This window comes from Heteronotia binoei, chromosome 6, assembly GCF_032191835.1.
Source record: "Heteronotia binoei isolate CCM8104 ecotype False Entrance Well chromosome 6, APGP_CSIRO_Hbin_v1, whole genome shotgun sequence".
Taxonomy (NCBI): domain Eukaryota; kingdom Metazoa; phylum Chordata; class Lepidosauria; order Squamata; family Gekkonidae; genus Heteronotia; species Heteronotia binoei.
The window spans coordinates 88,720,109-88,733,147 of record NC_083228.1 but is presented as its reverse complement, the minus strand read 5'-3'; the positions used below and the strand labels follow the sequence as shown (position 1 = coordinate 88,733,147).

Sequence of the window (13,039 nt, the reverse complement as noted above, 5' to 3'; positions counted from 1 at the left end):
TCCCTAACATTCACAGAGTGCATGGGAGAGGGCAGAGGCTAATAGGGTTCAAATATAACAGCTTGCTAGGAAACAAAAACGAAAGCTGGGGGCTCCTGTGCACACAAGTTTCCCTCTTACAGAGCTTTCATTCTGTTACAGGATATTGGAAGTGTACCTCACTTGTGTCATTCTAACATGACCTTCTCACAGGTATTGTTTTTAAAAGTCAGAATATACCTGGCAATGTGAAACAACTGTTGCCTTTGCAAACTGCAGAAAATGAAGAGATACTTCACTCCTTCATTCCAACTACTGAATGGCAACTGAATGATTTACAAATCAGACTCATGGTCCATCTAATCTGGCATTCAACAATCAGCCAGTCAGTCACCCCTGGAAAACTCCTGAGCAGGGCATCATAGCAGCAACCCTCCTTTGCATCTAGCTCTTGGTATGCAAAAAAACACTGCTCGTGAACGTGGAGCCTTCCGTTAGTTACAGCAAAAAATAAAAGGATGTTGTTGAACTATGAGCAAAGCATTCTCAAGATGGACTGGAATCCCTCACTGAATGAAAGCAAAGCTAAGGATTCAGGTACTCTTCCAATTTAGCTACAGATATTTCCCAAGTGATTGCTTGTCCTCTTACCTGTCCTAGGATCCAGGATAGAGACATAAGGGAAGTCTGTCAGTTTGTAGAACTGTATATATCTTTGTCCTTCCTCACTGTCATGATATACCTACAGGGTAGCAAAAACAAACAGTAATACTTGAGAAAAGTCCAGTATTAAAGGGACTTTGACTTTTGATAGTATAACTTGACTAGTAGTAAAATCCTAAGCAGAGGTACAGCCTTCTAAGTCAACTGAAGTCAAGTGGCTTGGAAGGATGTGATTCCGCTTAGGACTGTACTGTAGGAGTCACAGCCTTGTTTCACATAGTTATTTCCTCATCACTTTCCCTTATTCCCTCAAATATTACTGGGTGGTGTTGGTATTTGACTCCCCCCCAAAGTACTGACTTGATTGCTAATCTTTCCCTCCCCCCCCCCCCCGCAAGTACTGACTTGATTGCTAAACTTTCAATCACTCAGATAAAAAGCTTACCTACCTGCCAAAAAATGAAGTGATCCCGGATAATGTTTTTCACAGCCTCGTTGCTCCAAACATCACGATTGAGACACTGACAGGCAAAATCCTGCACATTCTGTATGTTAATCATGAGCCACTTGTTCTGCATCTGACCACACTCCTTGGCCTGGAGACAGAGAACATAAGGAACATCCATCAAAAATGAAAATCTAGCAGAAACAATGCCAGCAATGACTGTTTTTACTTTTTGTACCAGGCTTCACTACAACCTCTTCATACTGGAAGGTACAGTCAGTACTAGCAAAAGTTTGCACTGACAAGCAGCATGCAGGGGTAGAGAACTCTGCAGATCTACTTGTCATAATAAGGACCACTTTGGTAATCTTGGACTGGTGGGTGTTAACATGCCTATCACAAGAGTAGGGGTGGGGAAGCTTTTTTCCCCCCAGGTAGGCGGAAAAACTTCTTCTGAGTAAAACATTCAGTTTTAAGAAAAACAATGAATGAGTCAAATTAATCTGGCTGAAAGAGAGACCTGCTGATTCATGAGCAAAGCTGTGGTGAATTCTCTCTCTGTAAATAAGGTGAGCATTATTGATAAACTTGTATTTTCTTGTTTTACTATTCATTCTCTCTAGTTTTGTCCATTCTTACATACTACATTTTGATGTCATTGGAAAACTAAGGCCATTTTTGATGACCTTTCAGACTGCAAGTGGGGGAAGTGGGAAGGTTTGAAGTTGCAGGAAGAGATCTTACTGGTTTGAGTCACTGCTGGCATTGCCTGATTGGTTGGTTGCAAGTTAATGTAGGAGATTGATCAAGAATGTAATCCTGATCGCTGAATTGTCATACCTGTTGAAAAAAAGAGTGCTATATCAAAAATCCGTTAAGTTCATATTTCCTGAATAAATAGGAAAGAGTGAACGGACTTTCTTGAAAGAAGCTTTGCTAATGAGTTTGCACTTATGGAGTACTCGTGCTGGTTCTACTCCTTTGAAAAATAGTTTCACTTTTTAAAAGTGAAGTTCTGAGGTACTGGTTAATGAATGGGCCACTGAACGGAAGTAAAAAGCACTCACCTCTATTAGAAAAGAGTAATATTAAGGACAGCTAACTCTTTAATAGAATTTGTTTAACACATAATTCTTTTTAAAATATATAGTATCTAGTTTTCAATTTTAAATGCTTGATTCACTTAAAATTCCAATCCTGTAATTTTTGTTTTGCTATGAGTGAAAAGGAAAACTTTAGTGTGTGTGGCTGGGCCACATGAAACTGTGTACAACAATAAAGACTGAACTGGGATTTTGGCTACAATTCACTCTGGTTTACTTTTCCTCCAGGAAGAAACAATATAACTTTTAGAGGGATAGCATGATAGGCTTTTCTAGCTTATCCTCCTAAATTAAATGGAACATTCATGGAATTTTTATTCCAAGTTGCTATTATTTGATACTAAGGCATCTTCGTTAGAACAGCACTCCAGGGGGCTGGCCAAAGAAAACTGTCTCTGTACGGAAATTTTGTTACTGATTCGTTATTCCTTAGTCCTGCAGTTTTTTCTTGAATCTATCATTCATCTGTGTTGAGTGGGCTTTAAAACCATTTTAAATTTAGTATTACAATATGAAAACATAGTAATAAAACTAACTATGCAAAGGATGTTGCAATGCAAAATGCAGATAATGTACCATGAAAGCAAAATATCCAATTTCTTTGATAAAGGGTTGTAGAAAAACGGAGATACCTTCGGCTAATTTACAGCTTTGATTAAAATTTAAATATACACTATACTTCCAATAAGTTATGCACCAGTTCAACTACAAGTTATAGGGCATAGGTACATTTACTCTAACTTCATTAGATGGCTAATTCACAAATTATGCAGTATCTCTATTTTCTCAGAGAGAGAGAGAGAGAGAGAGGGGAATCCTTCAGTGTTCACAGATGGATTCTGAATGGGGAAGAAATCCAGCAAGTGAAGGAGTTGTCATATTTGGTTATCCTTTTTGCATCAATCTAAAACAGGGGCCACATCAATAACTACTAAGGAGAAAAGCAAAAACCTGTGCCGACAGATTATTAAACTTCTGAAATGGAGGTGGAAACTATGTTCCAGTTCCTGATAAAGACTTTAATTTAAAAGTCACTACTATTATTTTTCTTGTAGTAGCCATAAGGATTGTCTCAGTATATGAAAATATTGACAATTTTCTTTTATATTTTCTGCAAAAATTATTAAACATTCCTCATTGTGTGGACAGTGTGGCTCTCCATTCAGAACTGGGCAAACCTTCACTTGAAGGAAAGGCTTGGTTACAAGCGTTTAGACTGTTCATCAAGTCATACTTGAGCAACAAGGGCTACCTGGCACTCCTGAAAGAAGACTCTTACAGGTAGGTCAATGTCTTTTTGAGAAACTGTTGGCTCTCAATGTTAACCTGCACACTATCCAGGCCCTGGGCTTTCACATAGCATTTGCCTTTAGAGCATGCCACACCTGGTCATCCCAATATTTTGGTATCCCAGCTCCAAAATCTCTTCCCTCCTACACCTTTCTGTTGTCTTCCCAAAGCCTGTTAAAGGTGTTCATTCTGGCCAGACTAAATGCTCAGTCTTTGGCAGTTATGAAGGGTAGGGTTCATGCATTTATTCAGAACGAATATGCCCTTACCCCTTAGGTAAAATCAACACAACAACACATAGCCTTCTGGACTTCTATATGCTAATCTCAGGAGGCATTATATGTCCATGGTGTTTGCAAGCTCATTCTGACATATATTCCAATGACCTAGTTTTCTATTTACTTGCTGACAGGGATCCATTTACTTGCTGACTCCAGCAATTGCAAAAAAAAAATTATTCCTTTTGTCTATTGGGTGAGAAGTTATTAACAACAACTATTCACTGCTCAAGATCAATGTGTCATAGAGCTTCTATTGTATAAAAGGAAAACCACAACACTGCTAATACATGAATAGGTATACTGAAAGAGGTTTAAGAAGATCTGGAGTTTTTTGACTAATATTTACATCAGTAAAAAAAAAAGATCAAGTTTCCATGTATGCAGTTTCACGTACAAAAATGAATGAAGATCAGTCAGAAGTAGTCTTACACTGTAGACCAAAAAGGACCTTCTAGACAAATAGTCCTCTATGTCTAGGAAAGTTCCAAGAACACAAGGGCAGGTGAAACTTGAATTTCATAACGGATTAGAAAGATCCACAGATAGCTCCATCAGTGGCTACTAGCCACAGTCAATAAAAATTTCCATATTCAGAGGCATCAAATCGCTGCATGTCAGTACTAGGAGACAACATCAAGGGAAGGTCCTGGCCTCTATGCCGTGTTTGTCCCCCCCTCTCCAATCTTACCAAGGCAACTAGTTGGTCAACGTATAAAATAAGATGTTGGACTAGAAATACCACTGATCTGATCCACCAGGGCTCTCTTATGTTATACCAGTTTCAGTGATATATCAGAACAGAATGAAAGATACAAAAAAGTGAGCCTGATATGGTTTACATATAAGATGGATGTTGCACAGCCTTTAACTCTTGAAGAGGCTGACCATAAAAGACTGACTTCTTTTTCCTTTATGCCATATTGGTAAGGGCTTTGATCTCACCTAGGATTTCTACACATCTAAGGAAGGGATGATGTTTGCTGACGCCACCCGCCCCCCTCACCAACCCAAAACACCCCATAGAATGCACAGGGGTTGGGAGACCCCCAGGAGATCAGGGATATAAAAGGTCTGTGTGGGATAGAAAACCCACATACAAACTTGTGCCTGCAGAAATTCTATGTAGGACCCAAGACAAATTTTCTTGAAATTTACAGACAAACCCCAGACATTTACCCTTCAATTTATTCCACATGTTCAATATTTACTAATATTTACATCAGTAAAAAAAAAAGATCAAGTTTCCATGTATGCAGTTTCACGTACAAAAATGAATGAAGATCAGTCAGAAGATCAGTCAGAAATTATTGAAGTTGCACGCAAATTTAACATATATTTATGCTAACAAATATCTCTCTTCTATATTAAAACCCATTTATTTTTTCAAAAAACAGATGTTTAATTTCTGCCTCACCCAAACAGGATAGTGAAGTAACCAAAAATTCTCTTTTGTCCAAGGACATCAATCCTAACCACACTTACTTAGAAATAAATTAGGTTGAAAAGACAATGCTGCAAAGAGCAGCCATATAATGAGCCTGACCAATTTAGCAGTTTTGCAAGGTTTCAGACTGATGTCCTCTTTGCCACCCAAAGTTCTTTTCAAGCCAAGGAATCAACCATGGAGCATGCCCCATATGTCCTCAGCCACTAAATTACACCCCTCCTCCTGACTAAAACTTGAAATGCATCAAAGCCCTTGTTAAAAGTAATTTTTCATTCCATAAAGAGCATTATGCTCCTTATGTACAGAGTCTACCTTTCAATGAAACTAGGATGTTTGAATGCAATTCATTCTTACACCCTAGCATATATCTCTACTGATACCTCTTAACACCTAGGTGAATAAAAAGAAAAAAGGTGGGCAGAGGACCACCAATATAACTGTACTTCCTCAACATTGACCTCTAACTGCTAAAGAGGATTAGTTCTCTTTGTCAAAGCAAATATAAATGCAACTAGCTGTCACCATGCAGAAGCAAACTCTTTAACAATACAAGTCAATTTACAAAGACCCATACACCCTATACTGCAGCCACCACACAAGTAACAATCCTGAAGTCTAGCAACCTACTGTTTCAAAGCTTCCTTTATGCATCAGATCAATGGGAGGCCTGAAGAGATCTGCAAGGGTTGTTAGTTTCTTGTCTATTGCTCCTCCATTCCTCAACTCCTGCTCCTGCCGAACTGTAGAGCCCCAGAAGGAAAAAAACAAGTTAGACAAAACATTGAAAAGACCAGTTGTCGTGGCTAGTTATAAATAAAACTTTTATTTGTTAAACAGGCTCTAGCCTGTCTTTTTTAAACATGCAAACTTGAGAAAGAGAGGGGGGAAAGCGAAAAAAAATACAAGACCTTGTCAGTAATATGCAGCCAGTCAGTAATATGTAGTTAGTAATATGCAGCCAAAATAATGGGATACGGTCATTTCAGCACTGCATATTTCCTCCCCCCCACCCCCGTATGCTCCAGTAACCTGGACAAAGAACATAATTACCAAGATGCCATTGGGGCTTTTGAAATTTTATTGTTTTAATGTATTATTGAACTGTTTTTAACTCATATACTGTTCTTACCTGTTGTACATTGCCCAGTATAAATATAAATGCAACTAGCTGTCGCCATGCAGAAGAAATTCAGTAACTTGATTCAGTAAATTGAAATAATAATTACATTATTGTTATTATTATTATCCTAAGGTATCTTTCTGCTTAGTGGCAGTCAGTAATATATTTAAAGGAATTTCTCAATAAAAAGAGCTCTGCTACACAAGTTTAGAATTTATTACAGAAATACAGTTCTTGGCCTACTAGTCAAGTATATTTTTAAATTTCCAACAACCTTAATATGGGAGCAGCATGCTTGTTTTTAATATGTAACATTTCAGTTTGCAAAGAATTTCAGATTGAAGAAAATGTATTTCCTCGATAGAGACTACACACACGCACACACAAACATTGATGGGGATAATGCTGGCTTACCTCACAGACCTATTGTGCTATGGATGGCAATAAGATAATGTAGATGACATAATCTGAACATTGAAAGTATGCAATACTAAAAAATTATTATTGCTTTCTGAATTAAGCATGGCATAAGGAAAAGCCAGTGCTCTGACCAACCAACTCTGCTTTTTAAAACACCTGTTCAAGTATTATTTGGACGATTTAGATGAAACAGCAAAATATGGTTGGCTGCTAAATGAATGAGCTGAGCCTTGAAAGAGCATTCAGGGTCTCTCATGCAAATCTTGCTCCCCTTGCCCACAGAGAGATAAATGATTTCTTCTGTAGCAAACCAGTTTGATGTTACATCTATGCTAGCAAACTATGGTTTCTGTTTTTCCTTCAAATCAGGTTACCAAAAACATGGCTTGCTGTCTGATGGCATAGATATAACAGCAAACTTTTCCACGAACATAGAAATGACGAATTATTTGGTCACATGGTTGGCTGGCAAAAGTGCAGAAGCTTGGCCCATGAGTTGCCACTAGGACTGAACTATACCAAGGTCTTGGTTATTGAGTTTTGCATAGAAAATTCCTCTATAGATCTTACCCTAACTGTTCTGTTGCCATAACACCAGACCACTTTTTGAATTCTAGAGAAATTGAAAGGGCAGTTTGAAAGTTCTATGGGAGCAGCTTCTGATCAAATAAATAAACACATATGCCTATCTGCCTTTGGACTATACCCTACAACTATTTTAATTTATCAGGTATAGAAGAGAAGATTGCTATAACTGACAGAACTCCTCTGAAACACAGGTGTCTCCCTGGATCATTAAGGTGGAACAAAGAATACTGTTGCTATAATTCACTCCTAGGAGGCAGAGAAAACAGAGGTCACTCCTAGACTAAATATGTAACACAACCCAAAGGTTATAGTGACCAAATTACTAAAAGGATTAAATCAATGTATTAATGTAAATAACAGTCATGAAGGGTACGAAACCCAATAAAACAATAAGCAATAAATGCAGCTACATAGGTACAAAACTTGAAAAGGACTCCCGACATACAGGAATTCAACTTTAAATTCCTGTTTCTATCACTCTTCCAGCATTGTGCTCTATAGATAGCATAATAACAAAACTCCAGGTAAGTAATAGGGACTCAAATAGTCTCCAGACGATTTACAAACCGACGCTACACTCAAAAACAGAACCGTTTTCATGATTGTTATTTACATTAATATATTGATTTAATCCTTTTAGTAATTTGGTCACTCTAACCTTTGGGTTGTGTTACATATAATTCACTTCTAGCCTGTTCAATGGATATAACTTAGGGCTGTTTACAGTGCCATCTTAAACAAAGTCACACAGCTCTAAACCCATTTACATCAATAGAGTGGTATTAACTTTACATGGAGCAGTTAATATTGTTTTTATATTGGTAACTTTACGCTGGTTGTTTTAAAGATTTTCTTGTATTATTTTGCAAGCCACTTTCAGCAGATCTCTTGAAAGGCAGCATACACATTTTCTAAATAAATAATTTGTTGTTCTAACCTTTTGGTGAACTTATTTTGTGACTGTTGATGCTGACATTACAATACTTTTGCAGCCTCAAGTACTATTAAAATGCTTATTAATTTTGCAGTTTTGTCTTATGTAATATAGGAAGTGAAGTTTGCATCACAAAACATTTTATGGAGATAAGCTGTGAACTACTTTATAAAAAATGATATAGTTTTTGCAGCTTTCAACCTTTTTAAAAAAAAAAGGGGGGGGACCACCCATTTTTACCTCTGTATTAGGCCTATCATCACTGCAATGGTTAGATATATCATGATTAAATTGCTGAGGAAAATAGCAGCAAAGAAACAATGTGGTTTTTCCCCCTACAAGCTTAGAGTGAACACTATGGTACATTTTCTAAGACCAAAATTTTATTCCAGTTTAGCCACATTTACAGCAAACTACATTTCATTATTACATGGAAAATAGTACCACCAGCAGTCAACGCACTGCTACACAAGATTTGACAGAACCTGACAGTCCAAACTGTTACATACAGATGTAAATATTGAAGTAGATTTGTAGATATGACCCCTCCTTCAAAATTCTCAGGCAAGGTCCTTTGTTAAGCCTGGTTTGAGTACTGGAGAAACTGTGGGTCACATTTCACAAATTTAACATGTTTACATGAATGAGACACTCAGAGAAATGTCTATCTTCACTTCAAATACTGTCAAGAACTGTATCTATTGTGCAGTGAACTAAACCAAAGCATTCTAGAAGGTCCAACATGTCTTCTTTTGAAAAAATTGTCAATACTGAAAAGGCTGATAAAGCGTTTTTGAGAGATGGAGAAAAGAACATTTATTTGAAACTATAAGCTAGAGTGAAAGGCTCCATCTGTTAAAGCTAATAAAGAGTAACAGTTATGTAAGACCTCATGCCTCAAACTGTGATCTGAAAATGAGCTGATCAACAATAAGCGTGAAAATTGGTTCAACTGACCCCTGGTATCTGCAGTATTAAATTCTGGGAAAGCTGAAAACTTAACAGAAGTTTAAAAGTCCAATATCCAAAGATGAAAATATGATAACATAAATTTTGTAACAACAAATACTGTTCTTGCTCATAGTGTCATAAAAAAGGAACAATTTCATTCCTTATACTTTGTGGTATAAAAGCAGGAAAAAAAGGAAGAGGAACAAAAACAAAAACCTTGGGGAACTGTCAACCTATAGCTTTTTAAAAATCTGATTCAAATTCTTTCAAAAAACAAGTTATGGTATTTACCTAAACTGAGTATCTAGGGTTGCCAGGACACCTCTTTGTTGCAGCGGGGGGACTCAGGGGTTATTCTGAGAGTGGGTGGCTCCAATGCAATGTCACCCAGAAGAGACATCATCGTGTCTGTGATGTCCTGAGCTTTGGGCAAAACTCTATGGTTTTTTTTTGGGGGGGGGGTTGCTTCAAAACCATAGAGTTTGCCCAAAACCAGAGTGATACCATGTGACACCTCCAGAACAGTGCATCAGGAATGTCACACAGCAGTATCACTGTTTGGGGGTGGGGTTTTCCCTGCTAGTCAACTGGTTGGCAGCAAAGCAAAGCTCCCAAAAGCAAGGGAACTCTTGTCAGGAACTGAGGGTTGGTAACCCTATGAGTACCTAATATTCAGCAAGCTGTAAATTACTGTTTGGTTTACCAGCCAGCAGTCACCATGAGCCTCCACTCTCTGCTCAAGTTGGGGGATGGGGAAGAATCTGTCTCTTTTCTGTAGCTTTTCAGGAGGCAGAAGCAAGAAAATGAAACAAAGCCTCTTTTCCCCACCCTTGTTGAGTCTTTTCACAAATACGAAAATCTTAGGAGAGAGACAGGGCCTTGTTTCAACTTATAAAAGGCTTCACAGAAGACAAGAAATGCCACGAGGCTTTTTGACCACTTACCCAAGGCCTATGGAAGTACTGGAAAAGATGTAGACTAGATGGATTTGAGCCACTTCTTTCCCTCTCTGAAAACCTGCCCTTTCCCTGTCATTTGTATGGCTATTAGGGAACATGGGAGAAAGGGCTACATCATGTTTTGTTTTCCATGGAATACTGGCAAAGACATGCAAGTCTCTTCCATTGCTTTCACTTTCTGCAAAAGCCAGTACAAAACAGATACTCCTTCCAAAGGAGGGGGTGTTAATCCTGGGGATGGGACTGGTAGAGCAGATAAATTATATTGGAAATAACAGCCGCTTGCTGTAATTAGCCTGATCTTTAATTCCAGTCTCACTCAACAAAAACAACTCAGTTAAATAATTGCATCTAAACAGCAGCAAATTTATCTGGCTCCCCAGATAATATATGCAGTTTCCCTCTGCTGACACCAGGGACTTTCTTAATTTAAATTATAGTCCACCTCTACTCTCTCAAGTGATATTATATATATAGTAATGGGTTATTTTGTTTGTGGCTGTATGATACAATGGTGTAGCAGGTTACAAAACACAGTCAGCATCAGAAAATGTAAAAGCTCCAAATTGCCCTGGATACAACCAATAACCCAAGCCATAGTGTGTGAAAGAATACCATAATGATCCACATATACCTACTGGTTTCTGTCTGGAAATCTCGAAAACCATCAAATATAGAACGAGCAGGTCTGCGCCTTTTTGGAGCTGAACAAGAATAGAAATACACAATAACCATAAACAATATTTCAATATAATTGCATTTTGGAGCTACAATTTAAAAAGCTAAAGCCTCAGGCTATGGTATCTCTTAAAGGAGTTAAAAGTTGAACTAGCTTTGTTTCTGAAGGTCTCCCCACCCCGGGTCTGCCTTCCTGGATAGGTGTGGTAAGTGTAGGACAGACATCATCATTTTAAAGGTGCCCATATGCTCAAGAAGGCTGCGGACCTTACACATGAACATCCATCAGAATATGATTTTTGTTTCTAGTCCTCAGACCATGTTTGATTATGCTGACATGATGATGTCTGTCCTACACTTACCACACCTATCCAGGAAGGCAGACCCGGGGTGGAGGGACCTTCAGAAACAAAGCTAGTTCAACTTTTAACTCCTTCAAGAGATACCATGCTGTTCTCTCTATGTGGATTACAACAAAAAGCATGGCTAAAGGAAACTGTCTTGATGTTAACTCTTTGACACTAGCCACCAATATGCAAATTAAACCCCCCCCTACACAATGGGTTCACCAAGACAACTCCCAAGAAATACATGAAAAGTTTTTTAAAAGGTCATGGAACTGACTAAAGTCTAAAGTGTGCAACAAGTTCATCTTGAGAGATTTCAGCTGCCGTTATGGGTTGCCTAGGGACCACCTAGGAAGTCCACAATTGCAACGCAGAGGCAGGCAATGGCAACCTACCTCTGAAGTTTCTTGCCTTGAAAACCCCACAGGGTTGATGTAAGTCACTACTTTTCTGCCTCAGTTTTTCATCTAAAAACTGGGAATTGTATATACTTTACAAGTACATAAAATATATTCCAAGGAATGCCAATTAAATATGAAAGGTTGGACACCTACATATAATTGCAACTTCAGGGAATATGACGGGAGCATGAACACTTCAATGCAAACTGCAAGATCACATGCTGAAAGTACAGACCAGGGGTGGGGAAAATGGATAATGGAGCCTAGATCATGAGATGGTCCAGCAAAAATTCTCTTTAGTCACTTCTGGAGGGGAAACGATTAAAATGAAACACACTTACCACCAAATAAAGGTTCAGGTTCTACCAGTATTTCCTGCTTTTGAGGAATGGGGGCTCTCACTTCATCTCTATAAAGATTAAAAACACACACAGCTGCTTGAATGTAACTGCATTTGTTGAACAATATACCAAAGAATATAGACAAGGGCTGTGTCCACCAACCCTGTATCTGAGATTTACAACCCAGTTCAATCTGTACAGTTATGTCAAGTGTTAACTATGCGAGACAAAGTGTTAACTGTACTGTGAGGAAAGAGTCATTCCTAGTAATTAAAGTACAGATGTTACCGTATATAAAAACATTCCATATAAACAGCAAACTATACAAAATACAAAGGTTGACAGCAGGATTTTATTTGCTCAACCAGTCTCTTAGTGGCAATTCAGACATTGCTTGGAATGGGACAATGGAACAGGCTGGCTCTTAAACAGAATAAAAACTGATGAGCTGGATTCGAATAATATTTCACGGCATTATATGAAAGAATCCAAATGATTACAAATTCAGGCATAGAGCTTTCAAATGAATTCTACTCAGCATCTAAGAATAGCACACTAAAAGTTTTCCACAATGCTCAAGCACAACTAGCATATCCCAGTGGGGTATGTCTTGGATGATATAAGACTCTGCATCCGTCACTTTTTAGTCTTTCCCTCATCAGCAAGAAATCTAATTTTTTGTAACTAATCCAAACAAACATGTGAACAGGAATAAAACAGTTAGCTTTATTATCAAATATCATTATTCCAGTTTGTACATTAACCAATAGTAAATGTTTCATTGGGTCAGTTCAGATAACAAGATTACAGACGTAAAATGTCTAGAAATTGAGGCTGTGGAAAACAGCAGGAGGGGTAGAAAAATGGAAATTTGGAGGGAGGATTAAATAAATGCAATACTTACTTTCTTATTAAACTTAGTTAACATATATATTTGGCATATATATTGCATTTAAAAGTATAAAATAAAGCAGAAACTGCAGCATCCTATGTTGCCTTATTACATTTTTGCCATCAGAGAAGGGAAAGGGGAAGATGAAAACAGAAAACAAGCATGTTTTGTAGTCAATAAAAGTTTTTGTTCAGATAAAA

The 13,039-nt window shown here is 37.9% G+C and overlaps 1 protein-coding gene across 2 annotated transcripts in view; it reads right to left on the bottom strand.

Moving 5' to 3' along the window:
* UBXN7 (UBX domain protein 7) overlaps positions 1 to 13,039 on the bottom strand; it is a 30,721-nt gene that overhangs the window by 11,415 nt on the left and 6,267 nt on the right. The window contains exons 3-7 of one of the 2 annotated variants that reach the window (XM_060242124.1): positions 11,948 to 12,015; positions 10,819 to 10,884; positions 5,836 to 5,948; positions 1,092 to 1,238; positions 631 to 721 (exon numbers count right to left, since the gene is read on the bottom strand). In XM_060242124.1, the coding sequence (XP_060098107.1) occupies positions 631 to 721; positions 1,092 to 1,238; positions 5,836 to 5,948; positions 10,819 to 10,884; positions 11,948 to 12,015 (485 nt within the window). The remainder of the gene's footprint in view (positions 1 to 630; positions 722 to 1,091; positions 1,239 to 5,835; positions 5,949 to 10,818; positions 10,885 to 11,947; positions 12,016 to 13,039) is intronic. The other variant, XM_060242125.1, reaches the window with a different exon arrangement.